Genomic DNA, 24,603 nt, shown 5'->3' with positions numbered 1-24,603 from the left:
ACTTATTATGGTGAGAGTGGCGTGTCCTCAGATCAATCTGATGAACCGAATTGACCAAGAATTCAACCAACAACTGTCAATCTAAAGAGAGCATATGCATATTCGTGTTGCCTATCGCGCTGGCAAGTGCTCGACCTGTTGGTCACGCCATGCATGCTTATGCTTGGCCACTCCTACGTCCCTACATATTCGTTCTTGGATAGGCTTGCATTTACCAGGAGCCTGGCGGAAGGAATGAGCCAGGGAAAAGACAAACAAAGGGACCCAGGCTAGATGAGGTCAACACGGATTGTTTGGCGGTACTGACTTCGAGCATGGCTCAAAGTGCGACTTGATGAGTTGTGTCGTTTCGTCATGTCTTCGTGTCAGGTCATGGCGTCCGGGTGCTGCGCCGCTGCCTTTGTCTCATCAACGATCAGAGAGAGACACGCTAGATTCAGTTCCCCTCGTGTGGTTGCCGTTCGGGACACTGCATGTGCGTGCGCAGACCTGGCCCAAAATAGAGACTTCGGTACGGGTTCTCAAGCAGTGTCTCACCCCAACACTCAAGCCTCATGAGGCGTTTCGAACTGTGTCGCCTTAGAAAGTCAAAAGCGAAGTCGGGAGATGTTTCACCGGGCTCCAAGCAATTCGATCTCACCTTCATCGAGTATTCCCGCTGACCATAACTTTCTTTGGTTGCCGTTTGCTTCAACTCACCATCTATTGCTTGTTTCGCGTACCGGGATTGTCTTCACCTTGCCAGGACTTGTTTCTAAGCATGTGCTACTTGCTCCCTCTACAAGCTATCGGGGTTCATTGTGCTTTGAGGTGCCAACCGACGATGATCGTTGGTTGCGATGACAGTATTAATACTGCTTTCTTTCTATTTAGCATACTGTAGCCATTTGGTTTCAGAAGAGCTCTCCTTCCTTTTTCTTCCTCTTGCGCGTTGATGGGGGTGTTCATCTTGCTTTTCTTTGTTGGCGAATACTCTGGTGGCGTTTGTCGGTTTTCATATCCAGCAAAGAGTCTTCATAAGGCTCAAGGCATCGAGCCTGTGCCAAAAATCCACTCCGCAGATCTGCACAAATGGAAGCACCAGACTACTCTGCGGTAATTACATACTGTACGAGCTTCATCAAATTCTGTGCTCTGCAGTTCACGACACAAGGGTGAGCTGCAGGAGTCCGGCACAGTAGCCTCTGTTGTCACGTACAATACCGAGCTAGACCCCTCCGTGGCTTGCATGCCAAACAACGTGGCGGTAGGTGACCCGGCAACTTGTGACGAACGCCACGATCTTGTATGTCATCTGGGTCAGAGCGCGACGCACAAACCGCCCAGCCTCTTCATTCACAGACTGGAACTGTCACAGCTGCACCAGCATCCATGCTCCGGAAATGAATACGGATTGAAATCGACCATCGCTTGTGAATATTCCCTGTCTACAAAACGTGCATCTCTCGCTGGGTCCATTGTTTGTGTAAAGTCAACAGACGCCCTTGCTCTTGCTTACGATTTATGGGACGAGATGGATTCGGAGATTTTTACATTACAGTATGCAGAGCGGGAAAAAAAACTTTTTATTACACTGCTATGACTGATGTGAGTGTGAAATGGATCAACAAAGTTGAACACGCCCCATGCTAGCTCCCTATTCATTTCAGGAGCACTAATGGTGCTCTTCTCGTCTATGAAACTCATTGATGAAATCAGGAAATACAACGCCGCTGTATGCAAAGCAAGTCTAGCCAGTCCATCGCGGACTATAGCTCTGGATATCTCGTCCGAAAGTATATGAACAGATAGAAAGCAAAGAAAAAGTAACAAACTAAAAAAAAAGTATGGTGCGAGGATGTCAAGAACGCCTAACCGTGCTTCGCCAAACTTTGCAGGTTGACCAGCTCTGCGTAGCGGCCATTCTTCTTCATCAGCTCAGAATGAGTACCCGCCTCAACAATGCGGCCCTGGTCGAATACGTAGATGACATCGGCCTTCTGGATAGTGCTGAGACGATGGGCAACAGCAATGGTGGTACGACCCTTGGCAGCCTTGTCGAGGGCAGCCTGGACAACGTGCTCAGATTCAGAGTCGAGAGCGGACGTGGCTTCGTCAAGGAGAAGGATCTTGGGGTCACGAATAAGAGCGCGAGCAATGGCAATACGCTGCTTCTGGCCACCTGAGAGCAGAGTACCCTTGCTGCCAACGACAGTGTTGAAGCCTTCAGGAAGGGAGATGATGAAGTCGTAGATGTTGGCCTCGCGGCAAGCAAACTCAATGGCATCGTCGGAGACGTTCTCCTTTGCGCTGCCAAGGAGAATATTTTCCTTGATAGTACCCTGATATAAGGTTGGTTCTTGGCTAACAAGAGCAATGTGGGAGCGGTAGTCGTTAATGTTGAGCGAGCTAATCTCCTTGTCGTCGACAAAAACGCCGCCGGAGAGAGGGTCGTAGAATCGTTCCAAGAGGGCAATGGTTGTGCTCTTGCCGCAGCCAGAGGCACCAACCAAGGCGACATATTGGCCAGGACGGATAGTCAGATTGAGACCACGCAACACAGGGACATCAGGTCGCGTGGGGTATCGGAAATGGACGTCGCGAAATTCGAGAGTTCCATCAACCTCTGGCAGTCGCTGACCCTCCTCGGACCAAGAGTCAATGGTGGGCTTGCGGTCAAAAAGTGTCTTCAACTCCCCAGCCGCGTGGTGAGCCTTGCCCATATCGGGAGCAAACGAGAAGATAGTACCCGCGGACTGAGCGCCGAAGATAACAGCCATGAAACACAAGAAGAATTGGAATTGGTCATATTCACCCTTGCCAATGAGAGTGCCTCCGTACCAGAAACCGAGGGCGAAGCAGAGGAAAAGCAACGATTGGGACGCGGCGTAGAGTGCGCTAGACTTTAGAACCGACATCAAGCTGCGGCGCTGCTGCTCAGCGAGAGAATCACGATACTGTGTCAAAACGTCCTTCTCACGGGTGAGAGCGGCAACGGTGCGAATGGCCGAAATGGCCTCAGAGGCAAAAGTAGCTGATGACGCGTACGCAGCCTTTGATCGCCTCTGGAAGTGGGCGAGCATCCAGAATCGGAAGAAGCCACAGCCGAGAAGAATGGGCATAGTTGCGATACAGACAAGCGACAACTTCCAGCCAATTGCAAGGCCAAGAGCACAAGCAGCAATCAGCGTGGTGGACATCATGAGCAAGGTACCAAGAGTGACACCACTGAGGCCAGCCACGTGAGTAGTTTCCGTTGACAAGAAAGATGTGAGCGCACCAGCAGTGTTCTCGTCCTTGTCGAAGAAGGCCACGTCCTGTCGAAGCATTGCTCTGAAGGCCTTGTCACGGACTCGACGAACCAGGCGCTCAGAGCACATGGCGAAGGCGATGCCCTGAGCAGAGAAGGCTATGAACTGGACAAAAGCAAGCATCAAGTACATGGCACTCCAGAAATCAGAGTCCTTCTTGATTTCGTTGCGATTAGCATCAGTAACGGGTTGTGACAATGTGACAATCTGCTTGGCGAAGAAGACTGCTGCCGTAGGGTTACCACCACCACAAATGGCAGCAAAGACCAAACCAAAGAGCATGAGGTGCCACTCGGGAGTGTTAAAAGAAGTGATGAGCTTCAATAATGTCCACAGTCCGTACTTCTTCTCGGCTTCCGCCTTGTTCTTCTGCAGTGCAATACTGGACACAGACTTCTGAGTAGATGAGCGACGAAGCTTGGCAGCGATATCATCATCAGGATCAACGGTAAATTCGCCTTCCTTGTTCGTGGACATCTTTCGAATGAGTTCCTCTTCGTGTTCATTGATGCGCTCCTCCTCCTCAGGGGTCAAGTCGTCTGCGGCGGCAATGTTCTGGGCCGACACAAGCTTATAGTATGCGCCTTTCTTTTCAAGAAGCTCGTCATGGGTACCTTGTTCCACAATACGCCCAGAAGTCATGACAACGATGTTGTGAGCATCCTTAATAGTCGACAAACGATGCGCAATAGTAATGGTGGTTCGACCAGCGGCGGCGACTTCCAGGGCAGCCTGCACGACGCCTTCAGACTTTGTGTCGAGGGCAGATGTGGCCTCATCAAGAAGAAGAACTGTAATGAATTAGTATTAGACATTGGACTAACGGGAAGCATCAGGTTTTCTGGGGACCGTCACTTACTCTTTGGGTCAGAAACTACGGCTCGGGCAATCGCAATACGCTGCTTTTGTCCTCCAGACAAGAGGAAACCGCGCTCGCCCACGTTGGTTTCGTAGCCTTCCGGGAGAGCAGAGATGAAGTCATGAGCGTTAGCTTTGATAGCCGCCTGAATAACCATTTCTCTGTGCTTCTCTTCTCCTTCATGTTCATACTGGGTTCCAATGAGACCGTGACTGATGTTCTTGAAGATGGTAGTACCGAATAGTGTTGGTTCTTGGCTCACGAGGGCCATTTGCTGACGGAGCCATCTCAGATTGAGCTTGCTAATATCCTGACCGTCAAGGTAGACAGCACCCTGAACAGGATCGTAAAATCGTTCAACCAGTCCGACAATGGTGCTCTTGCCGGAACCTGAAGCACCAACGAGGGCAGTAGTCTTTCCAGCGGGAATCTCAAGAGAGACATCGTCCATGACCACCACTTCAGGGCGGGAGGGGTAGATGTGCTTGATATTCTCTAACCGAATGTTTCCCTGGAGATTCTCAATCTTGTCACCAGTATCCGCACTAGGGTCAAGAGGGGAAACACGGTCAATGGTGTTGAAGATCTTCGCAGCAGCGGCCACAGCGGTGGTGAAGGCCTGAATGTTGGGAGCGACGTTTCCAAGGTTGAAGGCACCGATCATGACAGACATCATGATGATGAGGATTTTGTTGAGGGGAATGATGCCCTCCACAATATAGTGGCTACCTTGCCAGAATGCAAGACCGTAGTTCAAGAAGAGAATAAGCATCATGCCGGCAACCATGATAGCCATTGAACTCTTGACGCGGAATCCGAAGAACTCGGCCTTTGCCAAGTGTTTGTCGTATTGCCTGGCGAGACGGTCCTGGGTGCCAAAGGCGATTGCGTTGCGGATAGAGCTGACAACTTCGTCGGCAAGACTGCCGCCCTGCGCATAAGCTTCAAGTGAGTTCTTGTTGTGCTTCAGCATGAAACTCGAGCCAATGCCAATGTTGAGGAGAAGCGCGAACACAGTAGAAGACAGAATGAGCGTCAGCTTCCAGTAGTTGACAAATCCAATGACAAAAGCGGTGATGAAGGTGGCAATGGCGGCAAGAGTCAAGGACACCTTCTCAGAGATACCCTCTTGAATGAGATTGGTGTCGGCGGTGATGCGAGTGGTCACCTCGCCAGCACCAAGCTTGTCGAAGAAACCAATATTCTGGCGCATGCAACTTTCAAGATAATGCTCGCGAATCTTGGCACTAATATGCTCACCAGTGTAGATGAAACCGACGGTGCAGATGTAAGTGACAACGAATTCACCAATGGCCAGGTAGACAAAGTAGAGGACATATTTGCTCAGTTCGTCCACGAATGAATCGTAGGTCATCTTGCCAAGAGAGTAAAAGTAGTCTTGGAAAATGCGCTGGAGGTTTCCAAAAATGACCGTCATCAAGGGCAAAGCAGCGCCAGAGGCAATGGCGCAAATCGCAGAGACTGCAATAATGATGAGGTCATTGCGCGAGGCATAACGATAGAGTACGGCGACTCCCTGCTTCAACTCTGGTGTGATGGTTTGGCGCTTCAAGACTTCGGCCTCGTCTGCAGGTAGATGACGGTACATCTCTTCGGGGTCGGTGGCCTTGGGCGGAGCTGCCGCGACTTTGGAGTCGGCCTTTGTAAGAGCACGCTGAAGGTCTGCCTTTTCATCTTGAGGAGTTGCCTTGCCGCCGTCAGACGAATCACGTCCCCGACTACTCGATCGTTCCGAGTCGGATTGGTGAGGCGCAACGGCCTTTTCTGAATGATGGTCAGCCATACTGGCTGGAGAGGCGCGCCGTTGCGCAGACAAAACGGTCGTGGAAGTTAGTATGCCTCTAGAGTTTGGGGTTGGCGCTTCCGTGTTAGATATCGAAACCGTTGGAGTTTAGTTTGGCTGGAGGGGGCCTCGATGTTGGTAGGTGTGTTCTTGGTCAAGATGAGTTTCCAGGAACCACTAACGTGTGTAATGTACGGGAATCCCAGAAATCGAGAATGTTTGGGAAGGAACGGTGTAGTAGGTTTGGGAGGTGAATGCCAGTCAGAGGAACTTGGGCCAGTGGTTCACACGCACGAAGTAAAGCCAGGTCCGACTGGAATGGAAGGTTGGAAGATTCCGTTGAGGAAGGAACCAATGATATAGGGCCAGTGAGACAGGAAGGAGCACAGCTCTCGAAAAAAAAAAGACGAGAGGAGGCAACAACAGGGAATTCAGCTAGTTTTGTATCCTGAGGAGAGATCCATCCATCCATCCATCCATGGTCTGGTTGCCAGAAAAACACAAAAACGCACAACGGGCTTCAACCCCGAGTCCCCGTCGCTAGTGACCATGGACTAAAGTGGCAAGAGATGTTGGGTTTGACACGCCAAAAGCTTGCTTGACAAGGCTGCTAGTAATGAAAGGCGGGCACCGGGATGCACAAGCCCCGAATCCCACGTTGGAGGTGGATGTTTACTGTTATGTCCGGGAGGGACATGGACATGGAGGCATGCGAGCAGTTGCGCCCACCAGACTGGTTCAGCTCGTTCAACGTCGGTCAGTGTCTGGTCTGGTTCAAATGTTGGCCCATATCCTTGTTCCAGGCCGCCTTTTGTTCACTAGCGGAGGAGCGCATGTTGGCAGAGGTCAATGATTGAAATCCTCAGACAGAACCAGACGTCACTTGACGAACATCCCAACATTGAATTGATGCATTGCCATCTTCCAGAACCTCCTGAGCAGACCAGAGCCTCCAAAGTCCTTGAAGGCGATTGATCTCATTCGTCCCACGCGGCTTGTCGGGCAGGTCCAGGTGCGGATATTGCTGCATGGGTGTAAAGCGGGACCGCCGCACCCCACGACGGGTCCGAACGGGTTACAGGAGGGACCCGTTGTCGAGTCACAGCTCAAGCTGGGAACATCAAATTTGATTGAGGCCCTGTGGCCAGATCCCTCTAGTCTGGTCTCATTAATGTTCCTTTTTTTTTCTCCGTCATGTCATGTCAACTCTGAGGATGCTCTGCATGCCCCACACCTCAGTCGTGTATCTGATAAGGTTCGGGGCATGTCACCATTTCAGGTCGCAAATGACAGATCGTGGAGTCACAATTTTTTGCATTGCCTCTCGTATGATTCAGATATGCTGCGAAACTGGGAACCACGGCAATACTCGCACTATTTTCAAGCCAGCGCAAACAACAGGACACGGTTGTCGACTCGAAGTAGTTGATTCCGCAAATTTACTGCCTGTAAGACTGTACGAGATTTACCTGGCCCGATCTTCAGTTCATGTGGATCTTTTGGCTGTTATCAATGTGTCACCGGCCAGCGGCATGGAGCTAACCTTGTGTCGAAACCGAAAGCGAGAGACTGTCACAGTTGGCACTGAAGGCGATTTGACGTCAACAAGTTGGCTCACTCTGCATAGCCGGCAGTGGTATTCCGACGCATAAGTGTCATCAATTAATTGATCTTCTGCTAGTCAGCTCAAACGTGTTGCTCTGGTGGCTTGTGGTGACTCCTCGACGCAAATTGTCTGGTCAATAGCTTCTAAAGTCAACATTTGAAGTCTGGTCCTCTCTCGGGGTCTTGGAGTTGTCCGAGCCCGCGACAGCCCACCTGCTGCCTGCGACATGGAGCAGCGTTAAAGGCTTCAATGTTCGTCAGCCACTAGAAGCCGCCCAGAATACTGCGGGTCCCAGTTGATGGTCCCTGTATGGCTCCAACATTTGATGGAAGATTCAATGTTCAACGTTCAATGTTGACTAAACTCAATAGCACCAGAGGATGATGCGCCGGGGACCCAGATCAATTGATACGGGAAATTATTGCAAGATGATTGTCTGAATAGCATCCATCCGAGTATTGAATGCGTTTGAGATTCTGTATATGCTCTTGAAGTTACTGCTCCAAAGTGCTTGACACTCTCCCACGAGAAGACAGAGTCCATGTCTGGTCGGGTAATGTCTGGTACGCACATGTGCAGTCTAGTGGCAATGACTTATTGCGGGCAACTCATTACTCTGGCCAATTCTCATCCTTTATCACACAGCACATTCGTCTAGTTACCAGCGATATCAATCTGGGTACAGCACCCTCACTGGCTCTCATCCAAATTTGGTCGTCGACCGAACCGAGCGTATTCCTGATCTGAAGTGTGTCTGTCTTGTCCCAGATCGGAAACTTATTGCGGGCCGTTGAATCTTGGCAATCATGCGAACCGAAACACCACGAATCTGAATCGTTCGGCGCAGAACCATTGATCGTACTCGTCATGACCCTATGGGCACATTCACTCGTCAGTCCCGGCGATAGTTTGTCCCTATTCCGGGTCACCAGGCAGACCATCAATTTGAACAATGCAAGGTATACGCAGTAGTCATCTCCCGGTCGCCAAACATCCATCCGGCGCCCTGTTGCGATATTGCAACAGCGGATTCTACTGGTGCTTACTTCGTGCATTAACTCCGTCCGGAATCCGGCAGCTTAATAAACCATCAGGGCACCGGATACTAAATAGAAACCCGGGCCGTCTGACAGCAGCGATGAGCAATCGTGAGTCGCAAAACCGCAGCACGTCATCCCTCGCCTGTCAATGTGTACTATACAATTTGATGCAACCAAGCTGGAAAAGGGTCAGAGTCTTGTTGCAATCGTTGCCAGTCCCTGACAGAATTAAATCTGAGCGCCAAGTACTCCGTACGGAGTATGCGCCAAGAATAGAAAATGTTGCACAGCGTATATTGCAGCGCATAAAACGTGCTACCCCATGGCTGGCCTCTTATGGAGTTTCAATCAAAGGCAACATGGCAAGCAGTCTCCTTTGTAATCGAATCCACCTCTGATACGGAGTAGTGCTGTTAGCCGAAATGAATTGGCCCCTTGAGTTCGCGAAGCCTTCTGAGTTCCTTGTGTCACCTTGCCAATCCCGTTCCACAGCTTCGAATCCCGTTCCGCCCCACTACAGTCCTTCATGCACAAAGTTTCCGGGAACAAAAAGAAACAAAGAGAACACACGCATGCACGCATGCACAACAACGAATCTGGGCTAAGCCGACCTGACAAGAGTAATGACTTCCTGCACCAACTCACCGCACAAAACTGAGCCAGTTTGTCACACCTTGGCTGCCTTGAAGGGCTGAGGCGCCAAACCGGACTTGGGGGCATATCGTCGCATTCAATGCGACGACGTGGCTTGTCATGGCCTACGAGATCCCACATCCAGGAAAAATGTCTGGTCCAATGTTCGGCTGTCGCACCGACAAGAGCGCTCTTGATGACTGGCACTGTGAACACCAGTGAAGAATCATGGGCTGCCATGCGAGCTGCACAATGAATGACTGACATACCTTGACACTGATGTCTTGTTGGCTGATACGAATTACGGTCAACGTCATCCTTGCTCTGCCTGCCTGAATTGGTTTGAGAATATTGTCCTGGTGTCACCACGAGCATTGGCAAAGTCGGCAACCGGAGCTTCGACTCGCCGATATATTTGCAACATGGATTTCAAATATGAAATCAACTCTCTCCAACAGGACATCATGTTAGTTGAGAGGGGATCATTCAATGCTGTAATTTTGATGGTGCATTGGTGACGTAGTCCAGTACGTGTTCGGTGGATTGTGTCAGGCGGTCGCAGAGTGGCTCAATTGCTTTCAATGTCTGGTTGCTTCCAACCATCACCCAAGCCACACGTGGCTACATGTATTCCACTCACGGCACGGCACTTTCAAACTCACTGCTCTCCAGCGCCACCAATCATCTCGCTGCCCTCGACTTCAGGCGTCAACCTCACACTCGGCCGCCTCAGCCTTGCCACACAACCTCTATCAAATCATTCTGGACATCGTGTCCTCTCCAGCAATCGTAAATCTTCACTGATCCCATAAAGAAACTCTTTCTTTTCAATTCCCATCATCGAAGCATATCCATCAACTCACCCGCATGAGACCACAATAAACCCGTCTCAGGAGTACACCTCCAGCCCAAAAACAACCATAACCATCATCCAACATCAACACCAAAATGCACATCCACCACCTAACCACCATCCTCACCCTCCCCCTCCTCACACTGGCCGCCAAACCAAAAAACGCAATCCTCCTCTCCCAAGTCCAATCCCTCACCCTCCGCGGCAACGGCGCCAAAACCACCCACCGCCGCGTCTCCGCCATCCCCCAACTAAAATGCACCTCCTCCAAAGCCATCTGCTCCCTCTACAGCATCGACACCATGCGCTGCACAAACCAGGGGTCCTCATACGGCGGCGAAGACATCGAATGGAGCTGTACGGCCACACTGCCCGAGGAACTGAAACTAGGCACCACGGACGTCATCTGCGAAGGATACGCCAACTCGAATGATCCCTATGTACTCAAGGGCTCGTGTGGCGTGGAGTACAGCCTCTTGTTGACTGGGAAGGGCGAGGAGCGGTATCCGCATATTGCGAATCCTCACGGCGGGTACTTTAGCGACGGGAGCGGAGGGACGGATCTGAGCGCCTGGTTGTTTACGGTGGTGTTTGTCGCGGTGTTGGCGTGGATTTTGTACTCGGCTTGTGTGGCGGGCAGTGGGAATAGACGGGCACGGGGGAATACTGGGCGGAGATGGGGAGGAGGAGGAGGAGGTGGTGGTGGTGGTGGTGGTGGTTTTGGAGGAGGAGGATGGGGACCTGGGAATGATCCTCCGCCGCCGTATCCTGGGACGAAACCTTCGACGGATTCTGCTTGGAGCCCTGGATTTTGGAGTGGTTTGGCTGGAGGTGCTGCGGCGGGATATTTGGCTGGGAATAGGAATAGGAATGATGAGAGGAGAGGGTACGATCGTGGATGGGGGACCAGCACCTGGGGCTCTGGCCCATCTAGTCCTCGTCCTTCCCCGGCCGCTTCTTCAGGATCAAGTGGGAGTTCATCTAGGCATGAAAGCACAGGATTCGGATCGACTCATCGAAGATAGAGTACACGAGTAGGAGGCAGCGAAAAGAATTTATCCTGTACAATACAAATGGGACTCACAATACTAGTCTCTTTTGCAACATATTTCTATGAATCGTGAATTGGGGAGAAGACAGGTCAAACTACTCATTGCCATCACCGTTAACTTGACACTTCCCATATCGGTTCGAACGTGTTGAAATGTTTATTCAATTATCCAATGTAACCCCAAACTCCGTCCCCTTTCCATACTCCGCTGACGGTCCTTTGTTCATATAACAGCAGTTGCTACTATGTACACGCTAGAAAGTTTACATTGCCCCATCCCCGCTGCTCCTAGTAGTACAATATCCAAACATGACATGTAGTCTGTATGTGTCCGACGTACAATGTCGTTGTGGTGTGTCTCGAGGCAAGCGCCTCCGCGGGCGACTGAATCAAGCGAGAGGAATCTTGAATAGCTATAACCTCTGCCTACCGCCCACGTCTAATAGCAATCGATATAATGGCTGCTTCGACCCAGTAAGGCATCATCAGCCAAAGGGTCAGGCGCAAGAACGCCCTTGCGGAAGCGATTTCTTCGCATATTTAGTTTCTTCTTTCTTCGGCTTGAAGTCATAGGCCACACATGGATTCAAGCGAGGTTGGTTCGACTAATGATGGACAGGCATAACATCCATCTTGTCAAATGCCCGTGAACATGTGGGACACTTCCGCATTCTATTGCTAATGCGGTCGTCCACGCATTTGTTACAAAACAAATGCCCGCACGTCTTCAATGCCGTGTTCTTAAAATTGTTCCTGCAAATTGTGCATAGAGCAAACGTCTGTTTCAAATGTTAGCACTACTCAACAATACCAGAAAGCAACTAGTAAGGCTAATTTGGACACTTACCCGGAGCATTTCCTCTTCCTCCGACGAGTTGCTCAAAGCCTTGTTTTTCCAGTTATCTCGGTCCTTTTGCGCGTGCTCAATTCGAACCTTGAGCTTCTCGACTTCTGCTTCCTGCACTGTGTTGCGCTCTCGCACGGCTGCTGATGCATTGTCTCGAGACTTCACCAAGCTTGTCAAGTCGCCGATCTGTCGGTTCAGAGAATCAGAACGTCTCACAGCCTCTAGACTGGTCGATTCCATCTTCTTATTCTCCGCCGTCAAAACAGCATTTGACTGCTTCAAGTCGGCAACCTGCTTCTCCAAATTCCCAAGAAGTAGTCTATTCTGGGCCTCCAGGTCCTTCAACTGAGCAATGATCTCGGTGCTCTTGCTGTTCTGGTGCCGCAGCGATCTTATCTCGTTGTTTCGGGTGTCGGCATCCTTTCTTGCTGCGAAATACTTCTGATCCGCCTTACTCTTCTCTGCAATCAAAAGCGACACCTTCTCCTCCATTGCTACAAAGTCCAATACCCTCTTCTGGGCCTGATCTTTCATTTTCTTGTATGCCTTTTCGATGGATGGGAGTTCTTGGTTGATGGATTGGAAGTCTTGTTGTAACTTTTTATACCTTTGGCGCAGGTCATCCTCGGAAACATCGGTGAGGTCATCCGTGTTTGTCATTTCCTGGTCCTCGGCAGGTTCAAGCCGCGAAAGTCGAGATTCCAATGCCGCAATGCGATCGTCTTTAGCACTAATCAAGTCTTTAACGTGTCCCATTGATGTCTTCTCTTGCTCCATGCTGGCTTTTCGTTGTGTATTCTCGGCAAGAATTTCGTCCCTCGCAGAACGAACACGAGCAAGGTCCTGATCTCTAGTCATGATGTCGGCCTCCAGCTCCTGGGTTACTTGATTTGCATCGGCTTCCAACTGGGTTTTATACGACGTCCGCTCTGCCTGCAACTTCTCAGCTTCTTCCCGAAGTTGCTTATTCGTGGCCTCCAGGTTGTTAATTCGCTTAATAAGATCCTCATTTTGCGCCTTGAACTGCTTGAATACATCTGTCCGGATAAAATCTTCATCTGTCCAGGTATTTTGGCGCGCTTTGAGTGTTGAATTTTCGTCTTGTGCTGTTTTCAACTCAGACAGAATAGAATCAAGTTGTTCCTTCTGCTTCGCTGAAGACGCCGTTGCTTCCTCATATTTGAGTAATAGTTCATCCGACGAACCGTTCACCTCATGTTGATCTGACCCAACTTCACTGGACGCTGCTGCCGCTGCCGCTGCCGCCGCCGCTCCAGCTGGACGTGTAGCATTTGCAAAAGCTTGTTGCTCCAACTTTTGCACTTGTGAACTTTTCGCTCGATCCAGCTTCTTTTCGGCCTTAAAGTATCTTAATGTGGCGGCGTTCAGTTGCTCTGATAGTTGATCTTTTTCCGTATTCAACCGATCCAGCTTGAGCATATATTCCTTCTGCGCGGCGAGTAGATTGTTCACCTTGGCCTCCAATGTAGCAGCTTCAGGGCTAAGGGAGCCACGCTGAGAGGCAAGGCGGCTGAGCAATGACTCTGCCTTCGTCTTTATAGTTTTACCTTTATCTGATAGATGGTTTTGAAACTCGTTCAAGTCCTTAAACCCGATGGCACTGAGATACGGAGGTTCTACGAAAGCCGCCGTCAGCATTTGGTCCAATTCTGATCGCAAACTACAACATACCTGATGTTGGTGCATTGCCTGATATTGTAGGCTCTGCTACGACTTCCAATTCCTCAAGTAACTGCCGAGCCATTAGTCTTGATACGTCCAGTCTGTATTCGGAGTTGTACTCACTTGGCGCCACCAGCCGTCAATAATTCGTAGGTGATCATCATGATGTACGCATCGCTTGTGCAGTTCTTCGAGACGTGACTCTGCTGTCGCAGCCTTGCGACTGTATTCTTGCATCTGGCGGTATATTGCTCCTTTGGCGTAGTTCTAGGAATTTGGACGTTAGTACAACGACTTTCAGAGAAAAGAACCAAATAAATATGTGGAAAGCGCTTGAAAACGATTCGAGATACATGCTAACAACAAGTTCGAGGCTGTGAAGGTGATGGTTGACACAGGCTGCAACCCCTCACGGCGCCACGCGACCTCTCCCAAGCCAGAATCAAGTACGAATCGCAAACATCCAAAACAATCACTTGCACCGGGTGAAATCGTGCCAAAGGGTCTCGAAAACAACGCTCCTCAATGTTCTCATGCGCCAGGTCGCTGGGGGAAAGGTTGAAATCATGCTCATGCGACACTCACCTCGATCCAGCCTTCTTCCTTCATCTCTATCGCATCATCTTTCGTCTTGGATCCATTCACGGCCACTCGCTTGCTCGGAGGAGCAGCGAGATCATCGGCACCGCCGATGGCGGGCCTCTTCCTGTCCTCCATTTTGGGAACGGCGGATGGACGAGGCGAGGTGGACGGTGACGTTGCTACAGGCATCAGACAACGCGTCAAACGAGGAGATGGTTCACAGAAACTCAGTTGTCAGAGCGAGAGCTTGGTAGCTGTTACGCTCGTGAGCCACGTCTCGTCCTGCAGCTGAGTCCGCGCGGGCTGTCATCAAGCAAGTTCCGTGAAGAATTGCCTCTGGGGGAAGAGTTTGGTGATGGGGGGAAGGTGATCGTGGCCAGGAGTTGAAATTTCGAAGTCGACTCGCAAATCAGAGAGGCATGGCCACAAGCCAAAGGAGACTAGTCCCGCGCTAAGCCTTTTTGGGTGACCTTATCGATGGCTGCACTCGGATAAACTTCGCTCCTGTGTCACACTCCACGACAGCCCACTTTATTTTCTCTCACCAGGGCAGACTGACGCATTTCCAAGTTTGCTTCATTTTGTCCAGCGCGGACGGAATGCTGTCAATTGCTAGTTTCCCTACTCTAAGCTTATATACACTACTTGTTCAAGATGAGCTCTATGTTCAAGAAGAAAGGCGGCCTCGCCTTCAAGCCCAAGGCTCCAGTCGCACGACCAAGAAGCGGCCCGGCGCCTTCCACCTCAAGAACAGCAGCACCCCAACCACCACAGCCCACGATTGATGAGCTTCCAGAGTCTACGCCAGAGGTCGCGTCGGAAATTATAGAGCAAAAACCAGGCCCTCCCGAAATTTCTCAAAAGGGCTCTCACGACGCAGTCGAGAAATCAACAGGATTGGAAAACGAATTACCAGTCGCACCGACTCGGCGAACCACAAGGCGATCGTCACAATTGGAGTCCAGCTCTAGACCACAAATACGACCAGAGGCATCAGCAGAGAAGAGTGTTGGCTCAGAGGTTACTCCCGCTACCCCATCACAATCAGGCCCAAGCACACGTACGCGGCGGCAATCAGCCTCGAAACCCCCTCCACAGCCATCCATAGAAACACCAGAACAGCCCCCGCAGTCAGAGGAAGCTGCGGTACCGAAATTGACAGAACCAGCTACAGCCGCCCAAAGTACTCCCGGTGCCGTCTCAGAAGAATCAACAACTGTCACCAGAACATCAACCAGGGCCTCTGCCAGAAAGTCAACAACCACGAACACCACCGATGCCGCCACGCCAGCAACGGAAGGTGAACTGTCACGGCCCAAAAAACGCCAGCGAAAAACATCCCGACAAGACGACAGCTCGGAAACACCGGCCCCAAGAAAACGCAAAACCAGCACACCCAATGCCAATGGATCTCGATCCAGTTCCCGACGCGCTCGGTCCCTAACGCCAGACGATGCAGAAGACCAAATCGTCGATTTACAAAAGCTCAAAATGTCCGATTTGACACGGGACCTACGAATCGGCAAGAAGTTCAGTCGTCACGATGAACTGCGCAACCGTGAACGTCAGGCCCGTCTAAAAGCCAAGCTGGAAAAGGACGGCGACACACCCAGTGATCCAGGTGTCTCTGGCGTACAATCCCCAGCCCCAGACTCAACCAACGGCTCGACGACAAAACCCAAGAGCGGCACACCAGGAAGCACCACCACGCCGTCCGCAGCAGCAGCAGGCCCTCAATTCCGCATCGTCGATGGCCAAATCGTCGTCGACCAATCCTCCCTCGTCATGGACCGTCACGCCCGCGCAGCCGCCGCCCGCGCAAACGAGGACATGGAAACCATTGAAGAAAACGACTTCACGCGCCTTATCACCTCCTCCTCCTTCATGAACACCTCCAGGCTCAAAGGGCCGAATGTCTGGACGGATGTCGAAACGGAGCTCTTCTATCGTGGTCTCCGTATGTTCGGCACAGAATTCGAAATGATTTCCAAAATGTTCCCCGGCAAGCAACGCCGCCACATCAAATTAAAGTACAATCGCGAGGAGCGGCACAATCCCCACCGCATAGACGAGGCAGTCATGGGCGTAAAAACCACCAAGATGGACATTGACGAATATCGGGCCTTTACCGGCGCAGAATTCGAATCCGTAGAGACGATAGAGGCGGAGCAGCGCAAGATCCAGGAGGGTTATGAAGCAGAGAGGCAGAGGTTGGCGGATGAACAGGCCGAGATTATGAGGAAGAAGAAGGAGGAGTTGTTTGCGGATGAGGACGGCGAGGAGGGTGATTTCAAGAAGAAGCGCAAGGGGAAGAAGAAGGGAAAGCAGAGTATCCAGTACGGTTTGAATGGGGAGCCTATCACTGGGGAATGATGTACTTGAGATAGGGCAACGTTTTGAGGATGGTGATTGCTGAGCATTTGGTCATGATACCCAAGGTGGTTTATTTTGCTTTGCTTGAATTGAGCATGGAGTTTGAAGGTTATCAGATATCACATACAAAACATTTGAATATAGTGTCACGCTTCACCAGTGAGTGCATGAACCATCGGCTGACATTATTTGATAGTGGGAAGACTGCAAATTCATTCACTGTCGAAATATTCTTGGCCAATAAATAAATCAACCTAATGTGCCTATGCAGCCCATGGCCTCAAACCACCGCCACCTGCACGTATCCTACCCCTTTCACCAAAACTACTTTCTTGCCTTGATTTAAAAAGGAAAGGAGGCATCCCACTTCCCGGTTGAACCAGCTAAATCTTCCTCCACCATTGTAACCCCCCCTTTGGAATCGTGACATTAAACTCCTTCCTACCGGCTATTGACATCCCCGTCGTTGAGAGTTTGGTTTTCATAATCATAACAAGCGCTCGTGAGTGCGTCTGCTTTCCACCGTCGTTGTCATTGTTCCTCTTACCCGACACCTATATATCAACACCTCCTTAGTTCGTAGGGGGTTCATCGTCGTCAGGTTGGTCGAATAGGAAGTTGGCGGCGAGTTCTTCGTTTTTGTCACAGGCAAAGTAGGCTTGAATGGCCTGGTCACGGTCGAAGCCAAGGCGACATAGCTATTTTCTGTTAGCACACATGACATCTACGGACAAACTCGGCTGATAGAGGATGTCAGCTCACCCGCTCAATAGCATCGCGCTCTTCCTCCGTCACCGAGATAGCCTGGGCGCCAGGAGGCAGGGGAACGTCATCGTCGGCACTTTCACCGAGAAGGTGAAGGAACTGGTCGGGGTTGGCGGCAATTAACTGCGCAAGCTGTGGGTTACCAGCGCCGAGTTGTTGCAAAATAGGCTCGAGCATTTGTGGTTGCTGTTGGACGACCTGACGCAGCTGCTGAAACTGAGGGTTATGTCTGAGGAAGTCCAGATTGCCCAAATCAGCACCACCCTGAGCTGCTGCGGCTGCAGCGTTACCGCCGCCGCTCCCTCCACGACCACCACCGCCAGCCTGCGCAGCAAGGTCGAAAAGATTGACGCCTCCATCATCATCGCCCCCCTCTTGAGCAGCTGGGGCAGACTGTGTTGGGGCCGCTGCGGCGGCTTGTCTAGCCTGTTGTTCCTGTTGGATGTTCTCGGGAATACCCTGTGGACAGGTTAGACATGCGCCATGCTACATATTCTTTGGGTCCCTGAAACACTCACATTCAAGAGATATTCAACGGCTCGGTCAGGGTTGTTGAAGGCCGCGCGCATGGCAGCCTCGATCTGACTCCTCTCGAATCCCATAGCCTCCATGTTTGCGATCGCCTCAGCACGCTCAGCACCCATAGCCAAGCCTGACCCAGTCTCGCCACCAGCTTCGCCAGAACGTTGCGGAGTCGGGGTAGCCGGAGCTGCAGACTGAGTAGTGGAAGACTGGGCGGGAGCAGCTGGAGCAGCCGGAGTATTGGTAACAGGCTGGGCGGGAGTGGCCGGAGGAGCAGCAGTTGAAGACTCAGCGGCAGGTGCGGGCTTCTCTTTGGGCTGAGGTTATGTTAGTCTCGTTCGTGAAAAGCCAAAATTCAGCATCAAAATTCCAATATACCTTGTTCACCATGCAGACAACAAAGCCCTTCTCCTCAATATTGTAGGAAGCGACAGTCTCATCATCCTTCAAGATTTTGCCTAAATTAGGGTCAGAAACAGAGCAATTTTATTCTCTCGGGCAAATTCAATGTCGAACCGGAATAGATGAGCTTTTGATGCTTGGGATCCCATCCCTTCTCTCCAGAGATTTTCTCTTTGACAGCGGAGATCTATCATATATCCAAGTCAGCCCAATGTACGCCGACAAGTGGCAACGAGTCGATATCGAGGTGTCGAACATATCGTGGGTAGGTGGACATACCAGGTCGGTAGGTTCGACCTCGAGGACGAACTTCTGTTGTTTCAGATCCTGCGCAAAAGCCAACAGTTAGCCATGTATTTTAAGACGTACGCCGAAGCCCGGCGTCGATATCCAGGCCTTGTGGCTACGCAGCTCAGACCACTGTGCCCAAGGCGGATGCCTCAAGTAAGCTGGAGAGGTGGCGGGGAATCCAAAACCTACTCTGAAAGTGACCTTCATGATGGGCAGAAGAGATGCAGCAGGACGGCTGCGAAATGAGGGAGAGTCGTCAGAGAGATCTAGGTGTCCCAGTAGTAATGTTTCGTGCGAGCGAGGGCGGTTGAGGTTGGAGGAGAAGGAAGATGGCAACGATGACGGAAGCAATGGTTGGCTAGAGATGGACTTTGAAGCTGGCGACCTGACCAGACCACTTGAGCAGACCAGACTCTTTGTGGACTCAACTGGCTGGCTGGCTGGTTGGCGAAGTGGGGTCAGCATTGAAAGGGCCTGGCGATTTGGCCGTGGACATGGACATAGACATGGACCTGGACATCCTCCATACATGCATGTATTCAATCAGGTGGAAGATTGAGTGAACCTCAAAACTGCACAGCAAAGCAAAGCACAGCACAGCACAGCACAGCGTTGTATAAAGACATTCGAGAACCGTTGACGTGAACACTGCATCCCTTTGCAGCCAGTCATTTTGTGCTCACCACAGTCTTCACCACAGACACAGAGATGACATCAATGGATGCTGCCGTACTCCGTACTAACCTCCATTCTGCAGAATTCACAGCTCGACATCGGGCACAGATTCGAGTCAAATCTACAATTAGACCCCACCACACGACCGCCCTATAGACATCACAGACGGACACGGCTGCACAAACACAAGCAACCAGGCTGCGCTGTGGCGAATGAAAAACATCCCCAAAGACGGCGGTCCGACCTTCACGATAGGTTGATACAATGTCCGAGGAGAAAACGTGGCGGTGGCGCTTTGTTTTGTTGTGATACTCCATGAACCACTCAATACCCTACTTTGTGCAACTTACCAAACATGTTGAAGCATCGATGTACCATCTATTTCGGTCAAAAGCAAAAGAAGAAGCGAACACATTAACTCTGAATACTGTACCGTACACACATGCAGCCCATCTAAGTATTGGCCCTAGGGCGGGGCCGTGGAGAGTCTGCCACAAATATGGACGCAATTCGAAGGGCAAGGCACTGGATGCCTGGTCATGGCGTCATCTTAGGCAGCCAAAGGCGGGTTTGTAATCGACAGTTCGGGATTTAAATTGTTGTAATTACTGCAATTGTTCTGTTTGTTTACATTCCGTTTGGCAGGCCCAGCACTGACCCTTCTCCGATCAGTCGGTCTCTTTCTTGTCCAACAATCTTGAGATTCACACCTGTGGCGACCTCTACTGTGGACACCCACAAACCGTATCCCACATAACAACACTGACAAGTTGGTGTGATCAAGTAGCCATCTGCAAAATAGCTTTGTATATTCTGCCTCATAAACCACCGGTACAACAAAGGCCCCGGTTATGTCCGTTTGAAATACGTATCCCATCATCTCTAAGTACAACGCCTCGCTCTTTATACAAAATATACTCAAAGGTCGTATCCACATGGCGAGGTTCGCACCTCAGTCTCGTCTCCTCATTATACTCCAACAAACGGAACTATAAAGTGAAAGCATTCACATCAAAATCAAATCAAAATCGCTAGTCGCCATATCGACATAAGGAAAAATCCATTCATCATCATCAACATCATCACGTCGTTTCTTTTGCCGCCATTATTTTTCTTCGCCATCTCCTTGTTTCTGCTCCTTGAAGGATTCGAGGCTAGCCTTCATGGCCGGGCTTAACAGCCATTCTGGCACGGGCGGTGTCATTTTGCGCTCGCTCTGCGGGTCGGCACTCTTTCTGCCAACATCTCCGTCATCTCTCAACCTGGTCGGCTTCAAGCTGTCAAAACTCGTCTGACGTATAAGTGGGCTGTGAGCTGCCGGTAAGCTCCCACTTCGAAGGCGCCTCATGGATTGCATGCTGCTTTGACGTGAGATCACCCTCCCCGCATGCGGAGCGGCCAAAACGCTTGTACCAGGGCTTGCTGTGGGAGGCGGTGTTGGAGAGTCAGACCGGAAAAGAGGGTGAATGTGCAGCTCATTTACAGAGCTGTCTGGTGTAAGTCTGCGTAGATCTTGTTGTGATAATATACTTGAGCTGTAGCTCTCTGCCCTATACAGCATACGTGGCGGCTCCAATTCCATATCTAGAGGAGTACCTGGCCGGCTGGGAGAACGACTCCCCGAAGGACTGGCTGGAATTGTCTCTAGACCCCTCTTGAGTGTGGTAGGAGATGACATTTCCATAACGACTTGACGATTATGGGCGTCGACAGATGAGGTGTCCCAAGAATCGAAGGATGTGTCTGAACTCTTGCGAGTTGGCATCGAGTCAGAGGATTTTGGTCGTCGCCTCTCTGATTCCAATAATTTGGTTCGCGACGATGTGGGCCGCATGGCCTGCGACATGGATGCCTTTAAAAAGTCGATTGGTCCCATGGACAGATTCTCTGGTGTCGCTAGGGACGACTCCATAATTGTGGTCGTCGCCATTTCTTGCGTGTTGGTCCCGATAAATGTTCGGCTGTATCGAATGGACTTGATATTCATCTTACGGCCCTCCTCACTTGAATGGAAGGAGGATGCCGTCCCGAGAGTAATATCACGGCTTGCTAAGAAGTGGAAAATGATGAAGCCAAATTGGAAAATGGTAGCAAAGGACACAGCTACCGCTGAGCCAATGAAGAGCTTCTGGCGGCTGTCAGTTGCAAGGCGGCCATCATCATTTGTTGTCCACTCTCGTAGGTAGCCCAAGGCAACGGCAGAAGGAATAAAGGCCGCTGTGCAACCAAAGAGTTGACAGACGAAAGCAGGCCGTGAGCTTATCCAGGACATTGGTACTTTTGTCCGAAGGACTTGCGAGATGCCCAGCGCACCAAACACCAGCAGCATGACGGACTCAAAGGCCGCGCCTATACTGCATGTGATGAGCAATTTGGATTTGCTTTCCGCGTAGACGCCAGAAACAACTTCGAGGCATATTGAGGCGGATGTTGCAAGCACGGCTAGAGTCCCGGAGACAATGAGCAAAAATCCGGAGCGGGTCATGATGAGACAGGCAAGCTATTGAAGCCTCCCAAGTTGGTGAAATTGTGGAATATTATGTAAGACGATTGTCAGTTCGCGGTTAAGAAACCAAAGCGCAAGTAAATTTTGCTTTTCGGAACTTTTTCGACGTCTATGATCGTTTCTCGTCGAATTGAGCCTTCTGGGCGGTCGTATTAGTTGTTATGATTGTGTCGCAAAGTATTGTGTAAGTGGGAGCCATCAAGTCGTGATGACTCCGCAACAGTCGTGACGATTTCTCTCTCAGTGGTAGAAGATGATTGAGGAATTGGTAGCAAATTGATACTGTAGATCAACGAGTGAATCCTCCGCTTCAATATCGAATCTAGTGCTTCGAAGGGTTGCAAAATAAAATATCATCAAAGAGCGGTGATTGGCAATGTTTTGTATTTACAAACAAACCCGTTGGCTGTGGGGTGCCAATAAGTATTGTGACAAAGAGAGTGGGCTCCAGCTCAGATGACACAAAGACGGCTTTGGTCCGTCCGTACGACAATCAGTTCTCGTGGTCCGGTCGGAGGTACGCAATAGGAATATTAGAGCAAGGCTTGATTAACGCCCGGGGCATTGGAATGTAAACTGAGTGGGAAGCGGTGGTGGTCCAGGTTTTGGCTTGTCAAAGACCCAGTCGTGAAGAAAGCCATGGATCCGTCAAATATTTTGCAGTATGTAGGTATAAGAAATGGAGGAAGGGCAGGAGAGAGGAGAAATCATCAAGCGAGGCAAACAAATTGCCGGCCATACCCATGAACTAATAGTAAAAAAAAAAAAAACTTCAGCTCCAAGTAAACGCGTCAGAATCGCATGGAATTAGTCGCGTGCAAGCATCAGTCGGAGGAAGATGGTACACTCGAGCACCTTTCATCAACCTGGACCGTTTGAGTCGAGAAAGCCGAACATCTGGTATTGCAAGTTGCCAGGAACAAGCTTCCTTGCATTTGCAGACCAGACATGGGTCGAGGAAAGGTGCTGTGGGCCTGGCCGTTGGTGGGCGGGGAAGGAGCCACCGTGAGGGGGGGAGCACAGGGGAAACAAGGACGCGACACGGCAGATGCAGGTAAGAGCCACCTGGGACACGTTGCGCACGACGGAGTACGTACCTGCTAGCTGGCGCTGATTAGCAGCAACGGCCCTGTCTTCCAAAGTTCTTTGGTGCCAGGGTAAGAGCCTTGGAGGGCGAGGGCAAGGCAAGACATGGAGCCAGTTCCCAGTCTTGAGACCTGCCACGATGATGGCCCGCCCAAGCCATCCGATTGGAGAGGGTTGGGCACTGGCTGTCTTCTTCTAACAATGGCACAGACTGAGTCGTGCATTTAGTTGAAACTCAGCCTGGAAGATTCGAGGCGCCTAGCTGAGAAACTCCTGGGCTAGAGCCCGGTATCATTGACGAAGCTCAGCTAGCCTGCGATAAAAAGCACAGACGGCCTTCCTGTTTTGCTCTCTACCTTACCGATGTGAGAAAGCTCGGGAAAATCCAGTCAGTTTCCTCTTGTTTTCAGCTCCGCTCCCAGAAGAAAACTGCATGAAACACTGACACCCGTGTCCGGTGGGACTTGGCGGTGGCTCCGCCAACTCAATGGATCCAGGTACAGGTTTTTAACTGGAGCGCGCTGGAGCTTCACTGCATGTTGCTGGAGCTCGAATGTCTCTGCTAGGCCCAGCGCTCAAGCCACCAGGTTCCAGTTCAAATGTTGCGTTTTCCAGCACGTTGCTAGGCGGCAGCTCTCCCTTACGCCCGGGACATTCCACTGGAAGCTGCAGCTTCTAATGACACATGCAAAATGGCCACGGTCTACTCCGTATTCCGGATGCAAACAACATTGAATGCCTCATCACTCTGAATAGCCACCCTGGACGGAACATCAACAACAAATAAATATTGACTGCCAGGCGTTTTGGTACAGTACGGCACCGTACGGCACATTTCTCGCAGCTGAACGAGACCCCGTCCTCCCAGTTGATACTATGCCACCATAATTTTTTTGTTTTTTTGCCATGTTACTTTACATCATTGGCTTCAATAGCTGGACCTCAGCTGCAGATAGAAAGCATCAATTACGACCACACAATTCCTCAGTCTTGACATTTTGGCGGCACCATCTTGTCACAGATCACGGATTACTGTTCCTTTTTCAGCAAGTTGGGCGGTTTTTACGACGGCCTGCATTTTAGCCCACGACGAGGACTGTCAACCAATTGACTGGAGCATATCAAGCCCAGTCGGAGCGACACCAGGATAAGCTTTCAAGTCATTGAAATGAAGAAGCCGAGAAAGGCACATCTTTGGTCCCCACTGGTCAAGCAAGACCTTGTTCCCAGCCCAGCCCGGTACTCGTGCCACGCCCCACTTTAGCTTGCTCAGATTTCCTTCGCACCACCTAAAGTGGTGCTGACCACTGCAGCGGGCAGACCACTCCACCGAGCAGCTAGCTAGTAAAATTAACTATATTAATTAAATAAATACTATTAAATAAATAAAAATTCTTATAGCTTATAAAAAAATCTAATTATAAATATTAAGCTTTTTTTATATTAGTATTTCTAATATTAAAGAGAGTTATATTAGATTTTTAAAATATTTAGACCTTTTAATATTAGATTTTGAATTTAGTTATTTCTATTATAATAATTATATTATTAAGTAAATAATTAATTTACTATTATAATAAGTATATAACTAATTTTATCATTATATGCTTTAATCTACTATATGGAAAATCTAACTATAATATTTAATAATTAATTTATTATTATATTGTTAGTATAATTTTTAATTTAGAAAAATAATTAAACTTAAATTATAAACATTAATTTATATAGATTA

At 50.2% G+C, this 24,603-nt stretch overlaps 7 protein-coding genes across 7 annotated transcripts; 3 read left to right on the top strand and 4 right to left on the bottom strand.

The window, feature by feature from the left end:
* Nucleotides 1–7: 7 nt before the first annotated feature.
* On the top strand, nt 8–273 carry VFPPC_02841 (hypothetical protein; the record flags this gene model as incomplete). The annotated part of the gene is made up of 2 exons (XM_022428295.1): nt 8–19; nt 88–273. The coding sequence occupies 2 exons, from the start codon at nt 8–10 to the stop codon at nt 271–273; spliced, it is 198 nt and encodes a 65-aa protein (XP_022284571.1).
* A 1,577-nt stretch (nt 274–1,850) lies between these two features.
* On the bottom strand, nt 1,851–5,953 carry VFPPC_13345 (multidrug resistance protein 3; the record flags this gene model as incomplete). The annotated part of the gene is made up of 2 exons (XM_018291122.1): nt 1,851–4,081; nt 4,150–5,953. 2 exons carry the CDS (start codon nt 5,951–5,953, stop codon nt 1,851–1,853), a joined length of 4,035 nt encoding a protein of 1,344 aa, XP_018146894.1.
* Nucleotides 5,954–10,180: 4,227 nt separating this feature from the next.
* Nucleotides 10,181–11,110, top strand: VFPPC_02838 (hypothetical protein; the record flags this gene model as incomplete). Its single annotated transcript, XM_018282421.1, has 1 exon — nt 10,181–11,110. The coding sequence occupies one exon, from the start codon at nt 10,181–10,183 to the stop codon at nt 11,108–11,110; it is 930 nt and encodes a 309-aa protein (XP_018146891.1).
* Nucleotides 11,111–11,877: 767 nt separating this feature from the next.
* Nucleotides 11,878–14,383, bottom strand: VFPPC_02837 (E3 ubiquitin-protein ligase BRE1; the record flags this gene model as incomplete). The annotated part of the gene is made up of 5 exons (XM_018282420.1): nt 11,878–11,889; nt 11,984–13,620; nt 13,676–13,736; nt 13,790–13,933; nt 14,252–14,383. 5 exons carry the CDS (start codon nt 14,381–14,383, stop codon nt 11,878–11,880), a joined length of 1,986 nt encoding a protein of 661 aa, XP_018146890.1.
* A 519-nt stretch (nt 14,384–14,902) lies between these two features.
* Nucleotides 14,903–16,621, top strand: VFPPC_02836 (transcription factor tfiiib component; the record flags this gene model as incomplete). Its single annotated transcript, XM_018282419.1, has 1 exon — nt 14,903–16,621. The coding sequence occupies one exon, from the start codon at nt 14,903–14,905 to the stop codon at nt 16,619–16,621; it is 1,719 nt and encodes a 572-aa protein (XP_018146889.1).
* A 572-nt stretch (nt 16,622–17,193) lies between these two features.
* VFPPC_02835 (UV excision repair protein (RadW)) lies at nt 17,194–18,808 on the bottom strand (the record flags this gene model as incomplete). The annotated part of the gene is made up of 7 exons (XM_018282418.1): nt 17,194–17,319; nt 17,384–17,845; nt 17,905–18,225; nt 18,287–18,366; nt 18,425–18,497; nt 18,590–18,637; nt 18,680–18,808. 7 exons carry the CDS (start codon nt 18,806–18,808, stop codon nt 17,194–17,196), a joined length of 1,239 nt encoding a protein of 412 aa, XP_018146888.1.
* A 1,573-nt stretch (nt 18,809–20,381) lies between these two features.
* Nucleotides 20,382–21,761, bottom strand: VFPPC_02834 (hypothetical protein; the record flags this gene model as incomplete). The annotated part of the gene is made up of 1 exon (XM_018282417.1): nt 20,382–21,761. The coding sequence occupies one exon, from the start codon at nt 21,759–21,761 to the stop codon at nt 20,382–20,384; it is 1,380 nt and encodes a 459-aa protein (XP_018146887.1).
* Nucleotides 21,762–24,603: the final 2,842 nt, after the last annotated feature.

This window comes from Pochonia chlamydosporia, chromosome 2 (assembly GCF_001653235.2).
Source record: "Pochonia chlamydosporia 170 chromosome 2, whole genome shotgun sequence".
Classification (NCBI taxonomy): domain Eukaryota; kingdom Fungi; phylum Ascomycota; class Sordariomycetes; order Hypocreales; family Clavicipitaceae; genus Pochonia; species Pochonia chlamydosporia.
This window is presented reverse-complemented; position numbering and strand designations above follow the sequence as displayed.